Genomic DNA, 27287 nt, shown 5'->3' on the forward strand with positions numbered 1-27287 from the left:
TCCAATTTGTATTTTCGTTATAACTGTATTTCTTTTATGGTGTATGTACGTATATTGTCCCGTCAAAGATTTTCGGTGCAAATCTTTCATACCTGTATTGAAAATCGTGTTAATTCGTGTCGTCTTGAGGCCTTGTACAGTGTACACTGTACAACCTTGAGGCTTTGTTTTTCTCTCAGCGCCTGTCGTTTGTGATCCAATAACTTTCGTTCTCTGTTTTCGCAGTCTTTCCACCCCAAAGCCTACTTCCTTATGTAAATCTCAACTCAAAAAAAAAAAAAGAAAAAGACATTACCTTCTCTGTGCTCATTCGTTTATTCATTCTTATTCGTTCGTTCGTTCTTCGACCACGTGTTTCTCCCCCATTTCCCCAGATAGATTGTCAAATTTCAACTCGTTATTTTATCATCCATGCGATATTGTTTGATTATAGTTAGTTTTGGTTTGAATTTCCTGTAACTCGTATTTAATTAATCGTGTTCTGCTCCTCGTGTGTGGCCTTGTAGTTGTACCCCCGTCGGTGTTTTATTAACTTAAGCGTGTTTTGCTTGGCTCTTGGTTTTTTCCCTTCTACCCCGAACATAATACTGTCTAACGTTCTAAATCCCCACCCCCCCCCCCCAAAAAACAAAAACATTTATTTTCTTTTCTCCACGTGTACTGTTGTCTCATCCTGTATTTTCTGTCCAGGTGTGCTGTTCGCCCCACCCCCATTATCTCCTTGCCATCCACCGTTTGCCCTGTTCACGTGACTCGTGGTGGTCCCTCTCGGCTCTCCCCCCGTTGGTATTTTTGTGCATATAAGATTGTTCATAGTTCTGTTTAAATATTATTTAAATATGTTTAACCTTTCCCCTTCTGTTTTTTATTCAGTGGTATATTACAACACGCTGTTTTTCTTCCTATTTAAAAGGCTTTTCTCAATTTCCTCTCCAACTCATTCCACTTCAAAAAAAAGAAATTCAATATCTTATACGTCTCCCTCACTACATGGTCTAAATTCACATTCATTCCATCCCTCCTCCATCGTTCTGAATCGGATTGCTAACTTGAAAATCACAACAAACCCAATTTGTTATCAATGTTCGTCTTTCATTAATCATCCACTTTCTAAACTCCCCTCTTGCCCCTCCCATCCAAATCCCCCCCCTTGCACCTACACTCCGAAACTTCCCCCTTGCCCCTCCACTCTTAAACTCCCCCCTTGCCCCTCCACTCCTGAACTCCCCCCTTGCCCTTCCCCTCCTAAACTTCCCCTTTGCCCCTCCCCTCCTAATCCCCCCCCTTGCCCCTCCACTCCTGATCTCCCCCCTTTCCCCTTCCCTCCAAAACTCCCCCCTTGCCCCTCCCCTCCTAAACTCCCCCCTCACTCCTCCCCTTCAAAACTCCCCCCCAATCCCTCCCTTTCAATTCTCCCCCCATACCATTCCTCTCCAATTCTCTCTCCTCCCCCCTCCTCCTCCAAGCTGCCTCCTCCCCACTTCGTCTCCCTTCTATCTCATACCTCCACCCCCCCAAACCTTCTACTTTCCTCTGCCCCCCCTCAAACAACCCCTCACTGTGCCGCATCCCTTCACCATCAAACCTTTCATCCTCCTCATCCTTCCCTTTCTTGGAACTCTTCTGCAACATCTGAAACACTATCAACTGCTCTCCCTACCTCCCCCTCTCATCCTTCATCTTACCCTACTCCTCCCCTCCCCTGTCCTGTACCCGATGCTCCCCCTCTCTCTTCATTAACGGTATGGACCTCAAACATCCGGGGCCTTCGCTCAAACCTGACTGATCTCTCCATACAGGTTGCTTCTGACAATCCAGACTTGATCTGCTTAACAGAGACTTTCCTCCTTCAAGATGTCTCTGATTCCTTAATATCTCTTCCTGGTTACTCCCTCCTCCGGTATGATAGACCTGAGCCTCGGCCTGGTGGTGGGGTGGCTATCTTTGTCAAAAACTCTCTTCCTCACTCTCCTTGCACTGCTCTCTTTCCTCCTCACCCGCAGGAGTACCTCTGGTTACGGCTTCCTCTCCGCTCCCACCTTTTGTTCATATGTGTTCTGTACCGTCCCCCAAACAGTGATGACTCCATCTACATTTCAATGTCTGACAACATGGACCAACTTCTATCCACTCATCCCAACTCTCTCTTCCTCATATGTGGTGACTTCAACTGTCATCATGCCACCTGGTTGGGTGTGGGTTCCTCTCTCACTAGTCATGGCACCTCAGCAAAGGACTTCTGTGACTCACTGGGATTGACACAATCTGTCAATTTCCCGACCCGGATCTCAGCCAATGGAGTATCTTCTCTTCTAGACTTGGTTATGACAAACTTCCCTGCTAATGTCTGCTGCTCTTCTTCTGCTCCAATCGGTTCTTCTGATCATGTGCTTGTCAAAGTGGACATCTCTCTGGCCATTCTCAGAGAGCCTCCTCAGCGTCGACGAGTCTGGCATTTCACTCAGGCCGACTGGGACGGTCTTCAAGCAGCCATCAATCGTCTGGATTGGTCTCCCATCTCCACTGCCTCTGACATCAATTCTTCCTGGGAATTCTTCCAAAGCAAACTGATCTCTCTCATGCACAGATTTATCCCATCTCGCCTTCAATTGTCTTACCCTTCCTCCCGTCCATGGTACACTGAATCTTGTGGTGAGGCAGTTGCCCTGAAACAACTTGCCTTTGCCTCTTGGAAGGCTAATCCAACTGAAGGAAATCTCAGTTCCTTCCACCAAGCTCGGAACAAGTGTGTGTCTACCCTCAGGAGTGCCAGGAAGCACTATCTCTCCTCACTCAAGAATGAACTCTCAAACCTGTCTCCTTCCTCCAAATCCTGGTGGCGTCTGGTCAAATCCGTTTCTGGTGTTTGTTCCCCCTCCATCCCCTCCCTTACCTCAAATGGCCACACAGTTGACATCGCACGTGACAAAGCCGAATGCCTCAACTCTGTGTTCGCCTCAAAATCCTTAGTCCCAAACCCATCTCTCTCTGTTCCCACCTTTCCCAGTCGAACCCAACTGCTCCTGGACTCTGTGTCCTTCTCTCCTGACAAGGTGGAGGAGTTTTTGTCAAACCTCGACTCTGATTCTGCAACTGGACCAGACGGCATCAGCCCACGGGTCCTAAAATCCTGCTCTGCCACTCTATCTCACCCTCTCTCTGTTCTTTTCACCCTATATTTTGCTCAAGGTCATCTGCCATCATCCTGGAAATCAGCTAACATTACCGCTTTACACAAAAAAGGTGCAAAAACAGATCCTTGCAACTACAGACCAATCAGCCTGCTCCCAATTATCAGCAAAGTCATGGAATCCATCATTGCTTCGGATATGAAATCTTTCCTCTTCTCCAATGGCTTGATCTCTGATCATCAATTTGGTTTCAGACCAGGTCACTCTACTCTGGACATGCTGCTTCTGCTGTCTCAACAATGGATGGAGGTCCTCAATGCCAAACAGGAAATCAGAGCTGTCTCCCTTGACATATCAAGGGCCTTTGATACGGTCTGGCACCCAGCTCTGCTCACCAAACTCTCCTCCTATGGTATCCATGGAAATCTCCATGCATGGCTTGCGGACTTCCTCTCTGGTCGTAGTCAACGTGTGGCCCTGGATGGATTTCTCTCATCTCCCCTTCCTGTTCAGGCTGGAGTTCCCCAAGGAAGTGTGCTGGGCCCTGTGCTTTTTCTGGTCTTTATCAATGATCTCTCTGACTCTCTGGAAAATCCTCTCTATCTCTTTGCTGATGACTCCACTCTCTGCCGCTCCATTCCTCTTCCCTCAGATCGGCAGTCTGCAGCCTCCTCACTCTCTGAAGACCTGGACAAAATCACAGACTGGTCAAACAAGTGGAACATGTCTTTCAATCCTGACAAATCTCACTCTCTTACTATGTCTCTCCGAAAAGATCGACTGGACAACCCTCCCATCTACTTTCTCAACAATCCTCTCCAAGAAGTTCTGTCACTCAAGCTTTTGGGTCTCACTATCTGCCATGATCTTTCTTGGGAAAACCACATTTCCAAGCTGGCCTCCAAAGCCAGTCGCCGACTGGGCATCCTCCGTCGTGCGAAGTCCTTCCTCGGCACACCTGAGCTCCTCACCACATACAAGGCTTTCATCCGCAGCTCAATGGAATACTGTTCTCCCCTATGGGCTGGTGCTCCTGCCTCACACCTGGCTCGGCTTCACGCTGTTGAATCCAAAGCTTTCAAAATCATTGGAATCTCCCGCGATGAAGCTATCTCTGAGGGCCTTTCACTCACTCACCGCAGGCAGGTAGGTGGCCTTTCTGTCTTCTACCGACTCCTCTCCGGCCTTGCTCCCCCAGCTCTCTCTGTGCTCTGTCCCCCAAATATTCCTACAGGTCGCACAAGATCTGCCAGCAACCCTCTGATGGTTAAACTGCCGAAATCTCGGCTCTCTGCTCACCTTCACTCTTTCATTCCTCTTTTCTCCCGCCTGTGGAACAAACTCCCACACTCCCTTCAATCCCTCTCCTCCCTCCAGGTCTTTAAAACAGCTGTTCACCACCATCTCTTATCTTCCCCCATCCATAACCTTGATCTTTTCTACCCCCACTAATTCACCCCAGATCCACCTTGTTTGAAATTCCAACTTCTTTCCTGGAAATCCTGGCAGTGTCCATATGTTTATACCTCTCCCACCCCCCCCCCCTTCACATGCCTCCCCCCCTTCACATGCCTCCCCCCCAAAGCCCTCTCCCTCCCACAGATCTCTCGATGTCTCCATGTCTCTCGGTCCCTGCTCTCAAATGTTGTGTTTGTGTCCTTCCCCCTCTCTCCCCATCTTGTCTACCGCTCCCGATGTTATTTGTTTTATGTGTCTGTTTGTCTTTCTGTGTGATTAATGTTCGCTCTTTCACGAGCCTCGATCTTGTATACAAAAAAAGAAAAAAGAAAAAAAAAAAGCTCCGTCATGTTGGATGGGGAGTGTCGATGAACAGCAATCTTCAAGTCTTTGTACAGATTCTCAATGGGATTCAAGTCTGGGCTTTGGCTGGGCCACTCAAGGACTTACACACTCTTGTTCTGAATCCATTCCAGTGTTGCTTTGGCTGTATGCTTGGTTCATTGTCCTGTTGGAATGTAAATCTTCACCACAGTCGAAGGTGTTTTGCACTCTGAAGCAATTTCTCCTCAAGGATTTGCCTGTATTTGGCTCCATTCATTGTTCTCTCTATCCTGACAAGTCTCCCATTCCCTGCTGCTGTAAAGCATCCCCATATCATGATGCTGCCATCACCATGCTTCATAGTGGGGATGGTGTTACATGGGTGATGAGCTGTGCTCAGTTTCCACCAGACGTAGCGCTTTTCATTGAGGCCAAATAGTTCAATTTTCGTCTCATCAGATCACAGAATATTTTGCCTCATGCTCTCTGAGTCTTTCACATACATTTTTGTAAACTCCAGACGTGCTGTCATGTGCCTTTTCTCAGGAGTGGCTTCCGTCTGGCCACTCTCCCATAAAGCCTAGATTGGTGAAGTGCTGCAGAGTCTGTTGTCGTTCCAGGAGGTTCTCCCATCTCAGCCAAGGAACTCTGTAGTTCTGTCAGAGTGGTCATTGGGTTATTGGTCACCTCCCTGACCAAGGTCCTTCTTGCGCGGTTGCTCAGTTTGGTCAGACGGCTAGCTCTATGAAGTCTGGGTAGTTCCATATTTTTTCCTGTTCCTAATGATGGAGTTCACTGTGCTCTTGGAAACTTTCAACACTTAAGAAATTGTTTTATACTCTTCACCAGATCTATTCCTCTTCACAATTCTATCTTGGAGTTCTACGGACAGTTCCTTGGACTTAAATGTGGAGTTTCTGCTCCGACAGGCACTGTCAACTGTGGGACCTTATGTAGAAAAGTGTGTTTCTTTCTAAATCATTTGCAATCAATTGAATTGGCCACAGGTGGACTCCAATCAAGTTGTAGAGACAATGATGATCAAAGGAAATTTGATGCACCTGAGCTCAATTTGGAGTGTCATAGAAAAGGGTTTGAATACTTATGAACTCAAGACATTTCAGCATTTCATTTTTTATGAATGTGGGAAATTGTCTCGAAAAACAATTCCACTTTGACATTATGGGCTATTATGTGTAGATCATTGACAAATAAAATTTCAATTTAATCTATTTTTAATTCAGGCTGCAACAACAAAATGTGAAAAAAGTCAAGGGGTGTGAATACTTTGTGAAGGCACTGTACATCCTTAGGCTGTTCCAAGACTAGGCTCTTCTTCGAATACTCCATTTCCAATTCCTCCAGGCAACGATGCCTTCATTCACATTGCCACGGTGGGATTTGGAGAGGTGCATGCACTTCCACATTATTCGATGATCATCATAACTATGGGTGCTATATCTCCACAACATTTTGAAATACCGTGTTATATATTGTTCCGGGCCCTATCACTCAATGGTGAAGAGTCACTTAGAAATTAAATAATTCTCGTATCCGAATCCATATCCGGATCTTCACCAAAATTGAATCGATTAGTCCTTGCGTCACACACTAAATTCTAATTAATTTGTCCTCGTCACCTAAGCAACCTCTCCACCAAGTTTCATCTAAATCCGTCGATAAATTTTTGAGATTTCCTGCTATATATCATTTTTCGCCACATATCTCAATGGTGAAGAATCACTTTAAAAATTCTAGTATCTCGATCCGGATCTGGATATTCACCGAAATCGAATCATTTATTCCTTCTCACATACGCTACCTCTCCGCTAAATTTCGTCCAAAACTTTTTGAGATATCTTGTTCACAGACAAGCAGACAGACAAACAAACAGGGGTGAAAACGACCTCTTCCCACCTTTGGTAATAAATGTAGAAATTTCAACCCCCTCCTCCTATATAATCAGTTCGAGCCTGGTGTTGGCTTAGCGGTTAGGGTGCCGGCTTGGGATCCTAGGATCCTGAGTTAGAATCCCGGTCGATCGCTGAATTAACGCCAGGGGGGTTGACTCAGCCTGTCATCCTTCCAAGGTCGGCAAATTGAGTACCAGCTCACTGGTAATTCCCTGTTTGTGGCAAGAGACGACCAACAGGGTTGGCGGCAGGAAGGGCATCCGGACGTTAAACATTGCTTCAAAAAGGGGACCATGGTGCCCGAAAAAAGCCAACCCCTGCTCTGCGGGGAAAAATGGCCTCTAAAGGTGGTTCTATTCACCCGAAGAAGTGAGAGAATGGAGAGGGTGAGACGAAGTGGCGAGAAGGAAATAGTGGGGATCTGTTGCGTGCCCCGACACACCTTGAAACAACCTCGATGGATTGCTGCCGCCCAATGATCTGGCCGGATAATCCATACATCACTTTTCTCATATTTTCTTTTGAATTCCTCCATCCACTACGTTCACACTCCTGATCACCAGAGCAGAGGCAAAGTCAATTATTCCTTCCCAAGCTCGAGTACCCGAGTTGGCGTGTGTCGACATCTGTCTTTCTCTGCTGCGTTCCTTCCATTAACTTCCTCCACTGACCCTTTACTCAGGGCTCTGGGATCCTCTTTGGTGAAGAGCCCACGAGAGAGGACTGACCCTCGCTGCCAGTAATTGGCCAAGTCTCATTCTTCTGCCTGGCAACAGAGCCCGATTGGTGGGACAGTGTCTCTGTGGTGGATTTTCCGGGAAGGGGGAGGAGCAATAATTTGATGTGCATCTGTCAATTCTGATGATTGATGGCTTCCTGTCGAGGGTAAACCGTGAGGAGGTTCTTTGGGTGGGCTGGCGAGCCCGTGGTCTGAAATTTCTCTGCTAGAGCGAGGAGGAATGAGGCGAAAATGGCATGATGGGTGTGTGGTGTTATACGACAAATGGTTAGAGTCCATAATGTAGAAAAGACCATGTACTCAAGCTAACTACCATTCACAACGCATATCTATCCACATGAATACGATGTATTTAAAAAACCTAAACAGAATACTAAGACATAACTAGCTTAATCCCACGGGTTGGTGCTTCGTTCTTTCCCGGGGGTTCACAATTGTCACAAGATTTATAATTGCGCTCTCAGCTCCCATGCCCCCTCCCAATATGATTAATTGTAAATATCGTCATTTTAAACTTACCATATGCATTCCCAAGCCCCAGATATGTCCTTCCCATCTGTGTTCAGAAACACCCAAACCAGATACGGCGTCTTCTTTTGGGAAGTCTACCTACCTAGTCTACATCTAGTCTACCTACATCTACCATGAATAATATCTGGCACAAGCTTTGTGTATTTTCACGTCAAGAAGATGTTCTTTGCTGAAGTGTTAGTTACTGTTATTTAGTAATGATGCGCAGAATCGTCTTATCAATTGCAGATGTATATTAAATAAATAGCCAAGCCTGCCAAGTTCACAGGAAGCCCTCCCACAAGGTTCAAAGTCCATTCACTGGTTGTGATCCAGTAGATCCATATGGTAGCAAGCCCATATGGTGGTGAGTTTGTAGTACGGGAGGCTACCCATTCGGCAAACTGAGAAAGTTGTCCAAGTCTTTCTTTGTGCAGAGGCACACACCCTTCTCTTAGGTACTTTTCCCAAGTATTTTCAGCTTCTTTTAGAATATCAGTGAACCATTTAAGGTAACAATCCTTATGTTGCGCACAAACAATATACTTTGCGGTGCCTTCATTTCTTTCCTTCCATTGGGCCAGTCGGATTTTTGGGTGGTGCTGCCTTTTAAAAGGTAGCATTTGCATACCCATCTCAAATTGCCTTCAGGACATTGTCATTAACCACAATGCAGATGAACATCATGTGTAAACAGATAAATCAGGGCATGGAAATTACTGAGCATGATCGATTTTCTTAAACCGACATTCCAGAAGTGACAAGCTCGGTTTCCAGAAGCTGAGCCCACAAAACCTGGGATACTAGTCTGTGATGTCCTCCACTCTTGGCCACCACTAATTATGCAGTCACCACACTACCCTATGTGGTTAATGCAATATTAACAATATTAACATTTATTTGCACATCCATGGCATTTACTTCAAGATGAAAGCTTTATATTACTGCAATCAAAGAAAGAATGTCGTTATGAAAATGTATCTCCCACCAGGCTAAGGAAGAGGAGACAGAGGCAGAAGAACAGGAGAAACATGGAGTGGGACTGCCTGATGTGGTGCCTTGCCAGCGTCTTGACCTTGATTTTGAGGAACTTTTGCGGCGCCGTATCGAGGTTGAGCAACAGCGTGCAGAGCAGGAACGCCAAGTGAGGATGGAAGAAGAACGCAAAGTTATGGAGGAGCAGAAGCTACTGATGGAGCCTGTAAGTCCAACAATATTTTACTTCGATACACATATATCAGTCATGGAGATTATTTGGCCTGATGTGGTGTGACAATCCTGGGTTACGTGGTTGATCTCATTTATTGCTTGGTAAGTGAAGGAAGGCTTTTTGATAACTGAAGGAAAACTATTATAGAGTATACGAGAAAAAAACAAAACTACTAGAGTATACGAGAAAAAACAAAACTACTAGAATATATGAGAAAAAAAACTACTAGAGTATATGATAAAAAAACGACTCGAGTATACGAGAAGAAAACAAAACTACTAGGGTCTACAATAAAAAAACAAAACTACTAGAGTATATGGGGAAAAAAAAAACTACTGGAGTATGCGAGAAAAAAACAAACTACTAGAGTATACAAGGGGAAAAAAAACTACTAGAGTATACAAGAAAAAAACAAAACTACTAGGGTATATGAGAAAAAAACAAAACTAATAGGGTATACGGGGAAAAAAAAAACTACGAGAGTATACGAGGAAAAAACAAAACTACTGGAATATACGAGAAAAAAACAATGAGTATCCGAGGAAAAAAATGAAAACCTATGAGGGTATACCATAAAAAAGATAAAACTACTAGAGTATACGAGAAAAAAAAACAAAATTACTGGAATATACGAGAAAAAAAACTACTTGAGTATACGAGAAAAAAACAAAACTACTAGAGTATACGAGAAAAAAAACAAAATTACTGGAATATGAGAAAAAAACTACTTGAGTATACGAGAAAAAAACAAAACTACTAGAGTATACGAGAAAAAAAACAAAATTACTGGAATATGAGAAAAAAACTACTTGAGTATACGAGAAAAATTTTTTCCTGGAGTATGTGAGAAAAAAACAAAACTAATGGAGTATATGAAAAAAAAGCAAAACTACTAGAGTATACGAGAAAAAATGCAAAACAACTAGGGTATACGATAAAAAAAACAAACTACTAGAGTATACGAGAAAAAAAACAAAACTACTATAATATACAAGCGAAAATACAAAACTACTCGAGTATACGAGAAAAAAACAAAACTACTAGAGTAAACGTGAAAAAAAACGAGAGAATAGGAGAAAATAAACGAGAGAATACGAGAAAAGAAACTACTAGCGTATACGGGAAAAAAAACAAAAACTACTCGAGTATACGAGAAAAAAAAACTACAAGAGTATATAGAAAAAATAAACTCGAGTATACGAGAAAATAAACAAAACTACTAGAGTATATGTTTTTTATCGTTAGTTGCTTATTCATTGTATTTTACTTGTACTTTAAATGCTAATTAATGTGACAGTTGGTCAATGAACAAAGTAAGTTTAACCAAAATAGAAATCCTTACTATAATTCACGGACCGGTGTGTGTGTGTGTATTTGGCATGCTACACCTCTTACAGTTCTGGGCCGATTACATGCGACATAGGATCAGCAAGACCCCAATTTGTATGTAGGGTTTAAAAAAAATTATCTTTGCGGGTGGTCTTGGGGGGGGGGGGGGGGGGGGGAATGCATTGACATTTATTTGAAGATAGGGATAAACTAGAACGGGCACTCGGTAGAGCGCATACCTTCGCCGCAGCTACTGTTCTGTACTTGGCATGGGAGTGTAGGGAACAGAACAGTGTAGGGACAATCGCGGGAGATTGCGTTATAGTGATGACGTCCTGGATGGACATCTTCTTCTTCAGTCGCGCATAACTTTGAGTGAAATACGATCGAGTTAAAAATAGTCAGAATTTGAGCAAATCTGTTTCATTCGTTTGTTAATATGCCTCATCTATTGTCAAATCTGCAATTATAATTTTTTTTGAGGTTGAAATGATCGCGGGAGATCGCGTTATAGTGATGACGTCCTGGATGGACATCTTCTTCTTCAGTCGCTCATAACTTTGAGTGAAATACGATCGAGTTAAAAATAGTCAGAATTTGAGCAAATCTGTTTCCCAAAATCTAATCAAATGTGTGCCGTATAATAACCAATCATCCCACCAAATTTCATGCAATTCGGTTGAATACTTTTTGAGTTATGCGATTAACATACACACACACAGACATACAAATAAATACACAGCGATCAAAACATAACCTTCCGCTTTTGCGAAGGTAACAATAATCTGGGACTATAAGTGTTAACTCAGTTTGGCCTTTCAAGATGTAATTAAATAACTTAGACCAATGTTTACATGAGCATTTACATGTAACAGGTCGAGTTTATCAGGGAAAACCTTAGAACTACTCAACACACACATTCTCTGATTCTGATGTCGGTACCATACTCCGGTACAGCGCATCAGTGTTGCCGAAGCAGTTTCTTGTCAAGACATACTGGGTGGTTTGCCATTGCCTTTCCAGCAGTAGTCAGTGCAGGAATTTGGAATTTGTTCAGGGTTTGGGTGATAGCTAGTCTACTTTTTGTGAAGGACACCATGGAATCTTTAACGTCCACCAATTGATACTCCAAGATTGGACGCCCGTTGAACGTCCTTAAATTTAAAAGATATAAATTTTTGATCAGTTCCATTTCATTTATAAGTGTTGGGTTCTGATTTCTGATATACAGTTTATATTTAGTCAGAGCACAAAATATATTTGGCCAACCTCCCCCACCATCACCATCCACCTCATCCTCCTCCCACATTCCCCAATACACCATCACCCCCACTAAGCAGGTATGGTCAAAGATGCCTATGCCTCCGCAGCGATGTGTGATGAAGCGCGCCGATCAACGCTAGTGAATAGAATGCACCATTAATCAGTGAATGCAACTTCTGTGATCGAGTTTCGATTCGACTTTGTTGTCACCGTGCTGGTCATGCTATATTGCAGGACGTGGTGAACGAGAGCTATGAGGTAAGAAGCCGTGAACAAGATGAGATCCGGAAGTTGAGCCGGTCGGGAACATTGAAGGCAAAAAGCTTAAAAAACAAGTTTGAAAAGATGGAGCAGCTCTCTGAGGAGGAGGTGCAGAGGAAGATTGCAGAGGAGCGGGCAAAGCGCAGAGCCATTGACGAGGAAGTGCAGGAGCGAGAGGTAAAAGATGTCCACGTGGTGAGTCTCAGGTTCCAACTTCTCTCTTTGTCTGTCTACACGAGTCATGGCAAAAAAACAATTTTACTTCTGTATCAAAATACACTCTAGTTTAAATCTATTATCAATTGATGTGTGACATTGAGATTTCTTTTCTTCGATGAATTATCCTGCACATATGGAATATATATACTATATACACATGAGGGGCAGTCAATAAGTAAGCTTAAAATATTTTTCACAACTTGTTTATTGCATGTACGTGTGACAACTGTTATTTTTCAACATAATCTCCATTGCGTTCAATGCATTTTTTTCCAGCGCTTTACTAAGTCCTGGATGAATCTAGAAAAAAAATTTTTTGGCTGCTTGTGCAGCCATTCGTACACCGCTTCTTGGACCTCTTTGTCGGATCGGAATGTGGTTCCACCAAGCGCCTCTTTAAGTGGCCAAAGATGTGGTAATCCGAAGGGGTGAGGTCTGGCGAGTTGGGTGGATGAGGAAGACACACAACATGCAGGTCCTCGATTGTTGCAGCTGTAGCGCGGACAGTTTGGGGCCGAGCACCGTCATGCTGCAGCAAAACACCGGTAGTGAGTAGTCCACGACGTTTTGATCTGATTGCTGGTTTCATATGATTTTTAAGGAGGTCGCAGTATGGTGCACTAGTGACTGTGGACCCTCTGGGCATGTAATGCTCTACAAGTGGGCCTCGGCTATCCCAGAAGAGCGTCAGCATCACTTTTCCAGCGGACGGCTGTGTGCGGAATTTTTTGGGTTTCGGTGAAGTTGAATGGCACCACTCTTTGCTTGCCCTCTTCGTTTCTGGCTGAAAGTAGTGGACCCAGCTTTCACCCTGAGTCACTACGCGCTGTAAGAAAGTGTCGCCTTCTGTTTCGTAATGTCGCAGAAGTTCATCACATGCGTCCACTCGCCGTTCTTTCAGTTCGGGTGTGAGTTGTCTCGGCACTCACCTTGCGGACACTTTGCGGAACCCCAGCACGTTGTGAATGATATGGTGTGCTGAACCATGGCTAATGTTCAATTCAGAGACCACTTCATCCAGCGTAATGCGACGGTTTTCCCTTAGCAAGCGTAAAACTCCTGCGACCATTTCTGGTGTGTCGGCTGTGCGAGGCCGGCCCAAGCGAGCAGCGTCTGCCACACTGGACACTCCACTTTTAAACTTCCTGTCCCAGTCATACACCTGCTGCAGCGATAAACATGCGTCAACATATTGTATCTTCATTCTGCGATGGATTTCACTGGGATTCACACCTTCACTTCCCAAGAAACTGATGACAGAACGTTGGTCCTCCCTGGTGCATGCTTCTCAGGGAGCCACCATCTTGGAACTGCTCTACTGACGTCATATGCTCAATGTTTCCAGATCTAAAACAGGCAAAACATGACTCTTACCCATAGATATAACATATGTTGTCTACAACTACACACATTACATTCTCGAATTTATATCGCCATTTTAAGGTTACTTATTTGACTGGCCCTATATATATACTGTATATCTGCACATGTGGAAAAATTTAACTCCTTTAAGGAAATGTAGATGCAGAAAAAAAGACAATTGGTCCATCAAAGCTGCATTGCAATCCCAATCTACAGGTAGTGGACAAAAATAAATAAATGGAAACACCAATGTAAAGTCACTTAGTCAGACATTGGACCACCATGTGTGGCTAGTATGGCCTGCATGTGGCATAAAGTCCACCGAATTCTGGAATTCTGCAGGAGGGATGCTGCAAAATTCTTCCACGAGAAAGTCAATCAACTCACACCCGTCTCAGGCGTCATTCCAGAATATGCCATAAATGCTCCATTCGTTTCAGATCTGGTGACTGAGAAGGCCATGACGTATGGACAGCATCAGTGTCATGCTCGTCAACCCATTAGGCGACCACACCTGCTCTGTGGATGGGGGGCGTTGGGGGGGATTCTCCTCTTACAGCCATGCTAACCGTAATTATAGGCAACCAGGCTTGTGCAGCATTTTTCCACATCACCCAAAGCATGCTGGGACATGCCACACTTATGTGGAAGCCATTGCTTGGTGTCCCTCATTTACCCAGGTTTCCATTTTTTTGCCCACTACCTGTAGCTCTTTCACATTCAACACCAATTGAATTGCTAATCCATAACACTACAGGCAGACATTTATTATCGGTCAATGGTGGAAAGCAGAGTACTCACCAGACCAAACCCGGAACTTCCCTCCTCTTGAGTACCTCATAAATACATGGCCCCTTGCTGCAGCAAGGTAAGAAAATCCACTGTTTATCACCTTTAGTCTTGTGTTAGGCCCCATACTCAATTACCTGGCCCCAAACCTTTGCATCTTCAATTCCAAAGTGCCTTCACTGTTTTTCAAACTAATTGTAAATGTTCTCATGAGTACGGAAGTGGTTATAATTGTCAGGACCATTGCAATATCCAGCCATTACTCCGTCAAGGCTAGTATGTGGAACTCAAAGTGCTAGTGTAGGCCTTTGTTCCTCACTAAGGCCTGCGCCTCACATAGGCATCATTTGGAGCCTGCCATTTGCCCTGGGATTGTTTCTTGTTGAAGGCCGAGGACGAGGTTGAGGAGGTTGAGGAGAGACGAGTGGTGGAAAGTCCGGGCCTGCACCGGACTGACATGCGTGCTCGAATCCTGGAGATGGAACGCACTCGGGAGGCTGAAGAACAGCGGAGGATCGAAGAACAGAAACTGCTGCGCATGCAATTTGAGCAGCAGGAGATTGATGCTGCTTTACAGCAGGTACGTCTTGGTGCTGCATGTACAGATTTGCTAACACATTTAAAATTGGTGTCAACATTGATATAAGAGGTATAAAAGTGGTTTTTCTATTGGTCAAAGCAAAAGGACAAGCGTTATGATGCGGGGTGTTTGTACCAGTGGGCCTGGTCTTTGTGAGTAACTAAGAGAGGATTACCGGACGGACTCGTGCATACTGGAGGAGGTGGGTAGAGTCAGAGGGCTGACAAAGCTAAGGGGTCCAGACCAGAGGAGAGGCAAAAAACAAAAAACAAAATGGTGGTCACCGACCAACCTGTCTGTGAAATGAGCACAGAAGGCCTTGTTTTGTGCTTCGACCTTATTGAGGCCAGAGATGCCCATAATAGTGAGCTTTAGATTCCACATAGAGAGAGAGAGACAGAGAGTGTGAGAGAGTGTAAGAGAGAGAGTGAGAGAGTGAGAGAGTGAGAGAGTGAGAGAGTGAGAGAGTGAGAGTGAGAGAGAGAGAGAGAGGAGAACATGAGGCGATGCTGGTGGTCCAGCCCATAGGAGAGAGTAGTGCTCCACTGAGTTATGGACAAAACCTTGTAAACTGTGAGTAGTTCTCGGTTATCAAGGATACACTTGGAACGATGTTTGATGCCCAATCTGTGGCTGGCTTTGTGATGTGGTCGGACCAGGAGTGGTCATGGCTGATGGTGAGGCCAAGAAGTCCAAGAGGATGAACGTCCTCCAATGTCTGACCATGGAAGTAGAAAGGATGATCCTCCTGGAGTGTCAGGGTGAGACTGAGATTTGCCAGGATTGAAAGTTTTGGCCTGGTGTTGTTTCGTATGCAGTCTGTGGCTGTTGGTTGCATCATTTCTGGGAGCGCGGCTGTGCCACTGATGCAGTGCCCCCTGTTTCCAGTAAGCTGGTGCTCATTTTGATCACCTCAGAAGGATGACAGGTTGAATCAACCCACCTGTTGTTATTTAATAGAACGACAGGGGCTAAACTCGAGATTCTGGGCTAGGATCTTAAGGTAACCACGTTAACCGTTAAACCAACACCAGACTTAACAAATCCAGATTAGTAGATTGATACAACTCTTGTCTGTTAGTCAGTGGGATGTGGTACGAGATGACATTATGTGGAATCAGCTGTAAAAAAAAAAAAGAGGAGGAGGAGGAGGTGATGCCATTTTAGGAGAGGGCAGGAGGGGGATAGGAGTTGTGGAGGGGTGGGGGGCGGTGGTGTTGGGGCAGCACACACCGGTGATAAACTTGACAAGGTGTCACCATGACGTTGAGAAAGGATACTCGTTTAAAACTTCAGCCTTGAGGCTTGTAAGATGGCTTGCCGAAGGAGTGGACTCGCTTCTTCCTGCTTTAGCAATTGACCTAAAGTTGGGATGGGAGATATCTTCAGATGGTCTTGAACAGCTTTATTTTCAAAGTTTATCCAAATGCTCACACCCCGCTGATCCTTCAACGTTCCTGACTAATATATGTTCTTTCCCTGTGCCACATGTTCGAAAGACCATTGAGGAGGAGGGTACCACAAATGGAGTGGATGGTGCTGGTTTAAAGGATGAGGCCCTGCGCTCTGGGGCTCCGTGGTTCAAACAACCCCTCAAGAACCTCCAGGTGGGTCTACTTGAGCACAACTATGAATGAAATCTGATCATGTCAAAAAAAAAAAAAAAAAAAAAAAACTTGCACATAGATCCGAGATTTTTGCTAAACCCAGCCAGACATGCGACAATGGAAGACACAAAGTTTGAAACTTTTCTAAAATATCCGATAATCTTTGGAAAATGCTGGTGATCAATATAATGTGTATATATATATATATATATATATATATATATATATATCGTTACGGTTTTCCACCGCCCTTCCTACCCTTACCAAGGGGAGATTAAGCCCCTTGTTCTTTCTGGGCCGGCATAACCGAGACTTGAAACGCCCCTCCCAGGCAAACGCAAGGTAGGGTTTCGGGACAAGTCTCGCACGTACCTAAATACCTGCGCCGCCGCGGAAGCGGGGAATCAAGCCTCGCACGAGCCACGTGTAATTTGGGTACACCGAGCGGATTGCGTACCACGTGGTCCATGCAGTTACTGTTAGTATTGGAACCCGATTCGAGCGGTTTTATTCGTACCATGCTTAGTCAATGATGGAAAACACGAGACGGTCGAATAAAGGAAGAACACTATTTAATTATTATTTACACAAGTATGTACAAGTCGGTAGAAAGCAGAGAGACACAGAGCAGAACTTAAGCAGTCTTATATTAACCCCAGACACGGGCCCGATCACACTCACAAAGGGGAAATGCAGGTAGGATGGTGTTCACGCGCTGCCTTGGTCGTCCAGGAACGGCCCCGCCCGGCGTGGCTTTCCCCGGTCACAGCACGTCCGTTGATGAAGGCAAACAGGTGGTGGAAGGGATCCTCGTAGCGCGTCTCTCGAACAAAGGGCAGCAGGCAGGCGGTTTTCCACAGCGCGTTGAGCTACCGGCGCGCTATCACTCGCGTAACCCAAAAGAGGCTCGGCCTCAAGCTCAACCGAGCGTCCAATGTGCTAAGAGAGCTTATACTTAGACTTTTCCCATAACTCATAATTCTCATCAAGCGCCTCCCTTTGCAGAACTGCTCACCCCGAGCTCATAACTCTCAACTCTCAACGAAACTTAGTGCAGCTCCCCTCTCGCAGAACTGCTCAACTCTCACAGCACTTTAATAACTTGCAAGCTCACCCCTTCGCAGAACTGCCGGTGGGGGCTTCGCGCAACGGGTTTTATTGCCACGCCCTTAGCCCTCTCGAATGTTCCAACCACACCCTGTGACGCAGTGCCGCAGCCACTCCCTTTGAGCCCTGATTGGCGGCTCGCGCTTACCGTCAGCTTCTCCGCCGCCCTCATTCGGTCTTGCCTTGATTTGCCAGGCCTGCCTCGTGTTAATTCGCGCCAAAAAGCCAAAGGCAGCATAAGGAGGCGTAAGGCGGCATAAAGCAATAGAGGCGGCATAAGGCAATAGAGGCGGCATAAGGCAATGGAGGCGGCATAAGGCAATGGAGGCGGCATAAGGCAATGGAGGACCTACTCTCATTATTCTACTCAACGCAAAGCTAACACAGGAAAAGGACTATTCTCACACATACTAAGAGATAACTGAACTATCGCGAGGCTACATGTTGTGTGACTAAACTATGAGGGGGAAAATTAACCTTTATTGTACAAACTGAAAACCGCAACAATAAATATATATATATAAAATGTATATATCAATATAATGTATATACATATATATACATATATACATATACACATACATACATATACATATATACACATATATACATACAAACATACATACATACATACAAGAGTTTGTTTGTTAGCCTGTTATCGGTTTTTAACAATTTCTAACAATCTTGGGCTAATTTCCTTGAAATTTGCTGCACCGCATTATTTTCACATGCGGCAGGTCATTGTCACAATAAAAACTTTCATTCCTGAAACAAATCGTTTTATTAAGGGCAATAGAGCGGCATATGTCGGGTGCGTCCCTTGGCGGGGAGAGGGCACAGCTTGGACTGCACCTGATCCTTGGAGGTTGATGCTTTGTTGGCAATTCAACCTATTAATTGCATTTAATTATTTATTTTGTTATATGCAGAAAAAAATGCAAAATGAAAATTGATATACAAAGGGTCCACCGTCTCTGTGGGACTACACTGAGTCTGATGAGTTTTTGCACAATCCTGCACGACCTTAAACAAGGAAATGAGGCCATTTGGACCACCATTGCCCTGTTGCACTCCTGAGTTAATTTTTCCTGCAGGTGTGAAACATCCATTTATGGGGTCTGACGTTTTTTCTGGGTGTTTCTTTTCCTGTCACCCCTTCTTCCTCCGTTGTCCTTCTACCCTGCTGATAGTACAAATGTAATGACCGTTTATTTATGACAATCTTAGCAAACAACAATCTTGTTGATGCCCTAATATAATTAATCTAAATAAGGCAATCTAGATCAGCTGACCCGATTTGTGTAAAATATGACCATCTCAGGAGTCAATAATAAAGGCACAGGATTTGGAAGAACACAAATATGTGCTAAAGCTATGAGGGTACACCTGTATAATTTGCTTTCAAAGGAAAGGCCTCAAACCCTGTTTTCAGCTTTAGCAATAGAAGGAAAGTGCTGGTGACCCTCTCATGACACTTGCAATCACCTTTGCATCAAATTCCAAGAACATTTCATCATTTCATTTCATCTTCTGTTTGTCAGAAAAAGGAGTTAAAAAAAAAAATTCCGCCACCGACATCGTTTTCAGATTGTCCGTGATAGGTTGTCGTTGCTGCGATAACTTAAACGACTGAAGAGATCCAAGTCAAACTTGGTACATGTATCCATAATGATGGAGATGGATTCGATTATGAGGTCAATAGGTCAAATGTCCCCTTAGGTAAAAATTCTGTTACGACACCAACTTGTGAAGCAGTGATGGGATTTAGACCAAAGTTGGTATAAGTATATATTGTTACGTTTGTGGGGGGTACCAATGAAATACCTTAGTCCAGGTAGGATTGTGTAGATTACCATGCTCCGGATGTCATGCAGCCACTTCCTGTAACTAAGTAGGGCCGGATGTTTGGAGTAAGTGCGACGTGTGGCCATACGGAGGGTGGCTCTTGTGCTATGTAGGTAAGGTTTAAGGGTAAATCCCCTGTGTGTGGGTGCCTCTGATTTTTCCTTTGTTCCTTATGACACGACACTACACACACGACACACACGACAATCTTGGGCTAATTTCCTTGAAATTTGCTGCACCGCATTATTTTCACATGCGGCAGGTCATTGTCACAATAAAAACTTGCAATCACCTTTGCATCAAATTCCAAGAACATTTCATCATTAATAAAACTAAATAAAAGTAACCAGGATCCAGACATTGAACACTGCTGCTGGCACGGCCAGCCGAGTCATCGCAACATCAAGCAAGCAGGGCCGTGAGGCCCCGCCTCAAAAGGTGATGATTGGTCAGGGCGATGGAGCGATGAGATGGCACTCGCTGATTGGAGCGTGCGCAGACATCATGGAACGTTCGAGACAGAGGGTAAAAAGGACATGTCCCGGCATTTTCCCTCTCTTGCTTCGTGGATGTGGTCACAAGCGGTCACAGTTCGTGCTCTCTCTCTTGCACTGGGTTCTCGTTGCGTGCGGTCGCAGTTCGTGGTGGCATTCACGCGCCCGCTCTGTTCCTGGCTGCGTGGAGGGTTGGACGCATCCTTTCCCCGATTCGTTGGTGCTGGCTTTGTGATGGCTGTGTGCACCTGAAAGACCTCGGTGCTTTGTGGAGCGTGGGACCAGGACGGAATGAGGGCCTGCTCGCTTCATGTTCGGTGGAAGCGGCGGGCAAAGGACTTCGTGCCTAAGCGTGTTTTTCCGCACACGGATTCGGGGACCCGTTCGAGGGCCGACAGAGGTCGAGGGCCGGTCAAAGCCGAGTACACACAAACACATTTAATTTTCATTTATTTATCCCCTTGTGCTGTTTCCCTGGTGTTGGGCTAGCGGCTAGGGTGCCGGCTTAGGATCCTGGGTTCGAATCCCGGTCAATCGCTGAATTAACGCCAGGGGGGTTGACTCAGCCTGTCATCCTTCCGAGGTCGGCAAATTGAGTACCAGTTCACTGGTAATTCCCTACTTGTCGTTAAAGGCGGCAAAAAGGGTTGGCGTCAGGAAGGGCATCCGGCCGTAAAACATTGCTTCAAAAAGGGGACCGAAAAGCAACAACAACCACAGTCCCCGAAAAAGGCCAACCCCCGCTTGCGGGGAAAAATGGCCTCTAAAGGTGGGGGTTTTTTTTTAAATCCCCTTGTGCTGTTTTACGAGTCCGTATGGGGGCACCCCAATTTAGGAATTTAGTTTTACCGTGAATTTCTGGTCCCTGGCATTTTTTATTAAATCCTTTTTGTGTTGAGCTTTCATTCCTTGTCCTGTCCTGTTTAATTGTTGGTGGATCGGAGAAACCCCGTGCCGCGTCCGACCGTGCAGTTAAGTGCTCGCGGCCCTCCACCCCCATGCGTATTAACACTGCCATAGGTTGACTGAACGTCTCAGAGGTAAGTTCGATTGGCTATTCGTCCCCATCGGTGTTAACCCCCGGGGACACGACAATATTGTTGCGGCTCTGAGAAAGTGTACATATTTGATTAATAAAGGTTAAAGGTTTTGCCCCCATAGTTAGTCCACATGCAACACGTTGGTCACCTTAGAACATTAGTTATTTCATAGTATATGTGAGATAAGGCCATTTCCAATAGTGATACCTGCGTTGTGTAAAATAAATAAATAAGAGTAGGTCCCGTTCATTTTACAGCCCACCCTCCAATCGACCTCGCTGGGCACCATCCAGTCTGCGCCCCATTCCCCATTGCGCACCATCCAGTCTGCGCCCCATTGCCCCTCGCATTAGGATGCTGAAACCAGCCAAATGCCACGAGGTAAGGCCTGGAAAAGGGGCGGAGCGCAAGGGTGGGGGTGTGGCCACGTCAAGCAGACGTCAAGGGCAGAGCCGGTAAGACCCCAACAACCAACCAGGGCTCCGTGGGCATGGCCTAAGGGGCGTGATGAGAGCGCGTCGGGCAGATTCGAGAGGGTTCGCTGGGCGGCGCTATATAACTGCGCACGCAAAGCCCTTCCACAGGACTCGCGTGATAAGGACTGCGCGACAAGGACTCGCGTGATAAGGACTGCGCGACAAGGACTCGCGTGATAAGGACTGTGCGGAGAGGACTGAGCTCGCTCGCATGAAGAGGACTGTCCAGGACTTGCACGATTGGCGCATGAAAGAGGCCTGATTGGAGATCGCCCTGTTTGAGGACTGGTTGGGAGAGGCGCTGTTATCCTGAGTGATTGCAGGGAATCGTTGAGGATTTGGCTTTGGGCTTGCGGGGAGCGCATATAACACGCCGGTATTTCTATTACGTACGTGGCCATGAGCCACGAAGTAACCGCTAGCCCAGCTTACCGATGCCCCCCCATATAATTGTCCGATCCACGCCAACGACACGCGGATAGCTTGCCTGCCGTCTACCATCTTCTTCATGGTACGAGTCGGGGACCGGAGCGAGCTGTGGACATCATCCCTGGACCTTCAACCCCAACCTTCTACAAACCCCGTGTGAGTCTAAGTCTGAGTCTGAGTGCGAACGGGCCCGTGTCCAGGGATAAGTTAAGACCGTATAAGGCTGCCCTGTGTATCTGCTTCTTCTTCTTCACTGTACATTGCTGCTTCTTCTTCACTGTACATTGCTGCTTCTTCTTCTTCTTCACTGTACATTGCTGCTTCTTCTTCTTCTTCACTGTACATTGCTTCTTCCTCTTCATTGTACAAAGTGTAATAAATTCCTTGTTATTCCTGTTTCCTCTTAATTCGCCCGTTTTAGTGATTTCTCAATTGGGTAAGCGTGGCACGATCATAACCGCTCAAATCGGGTTTAGTACCTGTTAACGGCCCGAATCGCAGCTCGCTATCGCTCGGCGTTTCCAAATTATAACCGTGATTCGGGCGGGAGTTATTTCCTTGCTTCATGGCCGGCGTTAGTAATTAGGTAATAAGAATTCGGCTTACGACCCTACCTAACGTCGTCCGGAAGGAACGTCATAGCTCCGGATCCCGTCGGCTAGTAAAAAGACAAGAGGATTAATCCCCCCTTGGTAAGGGGAAAGGCCGACGCCGAGATCCACAACAATATTATGATGAAAAGATGAACTGATTAGATTTCGGCATCAAAGGTCAGAAGTCACGTCAGGTAAAAATGTGATAGTTGAGAATAGCAGAAGGGATTTTAATCAAACTTGGTACAGTTATGTATAATGATGTAATAATATTGGTCGACGTCGCAACGTTGCTAAAGTAGCATACGTCGCGACGTCAGAGTGCCGTTTCCTCCTAATATAGATGTGGGATCTGATGTGCATACCTGATTGGTAGTGTTAGAGCAGTATGAGGTCTTGCGGTTGTTTTTTTTTTTTAATGGTTCTTGGCAGTGGTAGATGGAGATTGGTAGTTTTAGAACAGGATGAGTTGTGGTTGTTCAGGCTTATTTTTTCATGGTTTTTGCAGGTGGTAGATGGAGAACCCGTGAGGTTGGTGGTGCGGGTGATGGCTGAACTGGAGCCCGAGGTGACCTGGTGGTACGAAGGGGAACTTCTCCAAGACGGAGACGATTATCGCTACGAGAAACGTGACAACGGAATATACTCTCTCTTCCTACACGAGACGTTTCCCGACGACACGGGAGAGTTTTTGTGCCGTGCCGAGAACTTGCACGGCTCGGCCGCGAGCTCTTGCCTCCTCACCATCGAGAGTAGGTGTCCGTGTAAGGAGTCCGATGGTAACCAAGTGGAACTACATCCCGTCCATGACGGTGATGAAGATCATAATGCTCATGTTGTAGACGATTTTTCGTGTGACGTTGGACAGAGCTGTAATGACGATGATGAGGAACACCATTCCGATAGTATTGTTGTTGGTGGCTCTGAAGAGGTCGTTTCTGATCACGATTCTTGCGACAAACTTTTACAAAGCAATGACTCTGATGAAGATGTTAATTAAGCAAGTAGCACACTTTTCAGTCGTACCAAGACATTTGATGTTAGTTTTCTTTAAGCGATCGCCATTAACCTGTAAAGGTGCTTTCCTATCATTGTGTACAATCTAATCACAGTACTATCGACATACAACCAATAATAACTATTGTCAGTGTGCCAATAATCCTTCATCCTTAAAATCTTGAAATGTAAAAGGCCCAAGAAGGTAGAGGTAATTCTTTCACTGTAGTCTGTCCTCTTACCTGCTTTCTTTCCCTCTCATTTCCAATCGCTTTTCTTTTCTTTTCTTCTTTCAGCTGATGATTTCTGAACTCCGCAGCAAAGGTGTTCCATCGTACCAATCTCCAGTAACTCAATTTCTGTCTCCATCTGCTCAACTCTTCACTTCCTTTACTGCATCAACACTTTCTTTTATATTCTTCTGGAAACTTGGAGGATTCGTTTCTGTAAAACATCTAAAATGTCAAGATCTCCACCTTTTGCAATTCTATCAAACAGACCAGCCTTCTCACCTGAAAACCCTTTATTCCCTTATATCCACAGTCGCGTGTGATGTCAATTACATGTATATTTGAAATCATTAGCAAGATGTTGGAATAAAGTCAAAATGCAAGATTTAAACTCATTTACAAGTAAAGAATGTGCTGTGCAACCTTCATCCATCTCAAAACTGATTTATCTTTATTGTTAAAAGTTTGTGTCAATATGGGTGGGTGTCCAAATATAAAACGAGTGCATCTTCCTCGGTTTTATCATTCAGAAGATCTCAGGGTGGTGGTAGTCCATGGAGTTTGTGGTTCCCCAATGGACTTTCCTCACCAAATTGAGACTGCAGGCCAAAAAATCCAGCGAGTTTATCCAACAACAGTATGACATTTGTGTAATTATTTGAACAACTTCAAATCGGTTTAGCTGCATTTCTAAGCAAACATGACTCTTGTACTTGGTCATGTCAAAAATAAATAAACACTTTATTTACTATCAGGTGTTCGTATTTTGTTTTTATTTTAAAACTACAGTCAGATGTTCTATACCAAGTATAGCTGAGCCCAGTTAGTATGTACTTTGGTAAGAACCCATTATGGAAGGCCTGAGTTAGTGGGCCAAGGGACAATAGCAGTGCTCAGTAGGTGACGAGCTGCCCTGTCTGGTTATGATTATTGGGGACAAACTCGGGAAGAAAACAGAAATGACGACTGCAACAAGCAGTGTCAGCTGATACACCGCTATCTACGGACTTCACGATCAGACAGCCAACTTAAAAATATTAATGAATAAAGAAAGCAAACTGGGTCTCATCAACTGCAACTAAAAGCCAGAAAGGAACTTAATTTTTTTTTTTTTAATGTGATCTAAGGTTAGTAGTTGCGCAGCCACAAACATATGCGACACCACAGGACTGTTAGACAAGACAAACACAGCGACTGAGCTTGGGGGAAGTGCATCAATGGCGCCGCTTTTCTCACCGCACTCAGCGGGTTATTTCCAAGTAAGGGTTTCCGCCTCCACATGGATGCCCTCTTAACCTTTTAAATGCTGAGCGTCGAGCAAGGGAGCAGCACACACCATTTAAAAAGTCTTTCGCATGGCTCGGCCTGGGTTTGAACCGTCGAGCTCCCAGACTCGGAGCAGACGCTCTAACAATTATAAAACAATCTGCTTTAAAAAAAAAAAACCGTTACAGTATCTTGTCTTACAGCTGCAAAAATCCTAATAAATGATGTAATGGATGCCTAAATATTCCAACGGATTCCATTGAAGAGCGACCATTTGACATTTAAGACCACATAGCATAGTTTGCCAGCTCAGCTTTTGGAGGGAGTCCACTCCATGATGATGAAGACCAGTGAGGCAGAAACACATCCATAAATTGATTCCCTTTCCCAGAAAGGGGGCTGCCATGGCTTTTTTAAAGTTTGGATGAATGATACAGAACAGCTTGTTGCGGTGGGTGGTTGTGTGTCTTTCACAGACATGTGGGTGGTTTATGGAAAAGCTGGAATTACCTAGAACTGCAATATGTACGTATATATTTACATGTGCGTGTGATGGAATTCAATGCTCAAATTGGATAGCGATATCAAATTGCATTTATTGATGGCAATGGCAAGATATTTAAAAAGGATTTTTACAACTTTTTTTTTTAAACATTTTTCCAAAAAACAAAAACAAAAACATCTTCAAAAGATAGATGGTATCACAACAGTGGTGGGAAAATTAGTTTCATCGGCTCCTCCGTTCTATATTCAGCCAAATCTAATTCCGTTCAGCCTCAAATTTAAAGCATCCCAGAAACAAGTACGTCATCGCTGACCTCCCCTGTTCCTCGCAGAATTATGATTTTATCGCCCCCAAATATTTGGAGTTCAACCTAGCACATTACACCCGATTGGCATTTTCGTTACAACTGAGTTTTATCAAACTCTTCACTCTGTCTCGTTGTCCATCTGCTCAGTTTAAAATAAATATTCTCCGCTCAACTTTTCGAGCCAAGGCAAAAAACAAGAACAAAGCCACGCACTCGTACTCTATTCAATTTCTAGCACTTTTAAAGTGATAAAGATTAAAATATTCCAAGAGTTGGGTCAAATCTTTCCTGCATGAATGAATGAATATGAATGATCGTTTTAAGGCCATTTTTCCCTGCTAGAGCAGGGGTTAGCCTTGTGGGCCCCATGACAATCATGGTGCCCTGTTTGAGGCAATGTTTTTATGGCCGGATGCCCTTCCTGACGCCAACCCTTGGTCACGCTCTTACGATGCGCAGGGATACGGTGTACCTATTCTAAACCGGGGTACATACCGGGATCATTCATCCCAGCAAGCTGGTACTCAATTTGCCGATCTCGGAAGGATGACAGGCTGAGTCAACCCCCCTGGCATTAATTCAGCGATCGACCGGGATTCGATCCCAGGATCCCAAGCCGGCACCCTAACCGCTAAGCCAACACCTTTTATGAAAATCCAATCAGTCTTTCCACAGACGCATATTCTGCAATGCTCTTCGTATTCGGACGTTCCTCACATTTTACATTTAATAACAAATGTGTCTTTTCATACACAAGTATTATATAATTCAATTGTCACAGCAATTTTTACAGATATCGAGCTTATTGTTGAAGAAATACAGCAATGCAAAAAAAAAAAAAAAAAAAAGAAGAAGAAGCGAGAAGATTTGTAGCAAAAAGGGCAACGTTTGAATATGCCGAGATTTTTAGGAATACAGATGTGAATACATTTCACATTTCCGTAGATTCCAGTCACAGTTTTTTCCAGTTCCACTCACAGTTTTGGATGACATAGTTTTCTGACGAGTGACATATTTACATTATTGTGAAGACGAATAAACATAATTGCAGATTTGGAAGATTTGAAAAATCCACAATAACATGAAGCACTCTCCAAAAATCACCGTCTGGTACGGATCTAGTTTGTCACGAATCACAATTCTCACTTAATGGCGTCTCAACACCTTGGAGGAAGAGAACTAGTTTGTTCTCGAAACATTAGGCTTTCAATAACGAAGATAAATTATTTTACTGCTCAGTGTGCTATTTCTTTTACCAATGTATATGTATATATATATATATATATAACCCTATTTGTGAACGT

The 27287-nt window shown here is 44.6% G+C and overlaps 1 protein-coding gene across 12 annotated transcripts in view; it reads left to right on the forward strand.

Moving 5' to 3' along the window:
- The window catches only part of NEXN (nexilin F-actin binding protein), a 93056-nt gene extending 68400 nt beyond the window's left edge, over positions 1-24656 (forward strand). For 4 of the 12 annotated variants that reach the window (XM_078767058.1, XM_078767062.1, XM_078767059.1 and 1 more), the window contains 6 exons: positions 9067-9276; positions 12112-12333; positions 14897-15088; positions 16588-16695; positions 23188-23443; positions 23972-24656. In XM_078767058.1, the coding sequence (XP_078623184.1) occupies positions 9067-9276; positions 12112-12333; positions 14897-15088; positions 16588-16695; positions 23188-23443; positions 23972-23985 (1002 nt within the window). In that variant the 3' untranslated portion in view covers positions 23986-24656. Of the gene's footprint in view, positions 1-9066; positions 9277-12111; positions 12334-14896; positions 15089-16587; positions 16696-23187; positions 23822-23971 lie in introns of those variants that run through there. The other 8 variants (XM_068133731.2, XM_078767064.1, XM_078767061.1 and 5 more) reach the window with 3 other exon arrangements.
- The last annotated feature ends 2631 nt before the right edge of the window (positions 24657-27287 follow it).

This window comes from Myxine glutinosa, chromosome 13 (genome assembly GCF_964187855.1).
Source record: "Myxine glutinosa chromosome 13, kmMyxGlut1.1, whole genome shotgun sequence".
Taxonomy (NCBI): Eukaryota; Metazoa; Chordata; class Myxini; order Myxiniformes; family Myxinidae; genus Myxine; species Myxine glutinosa.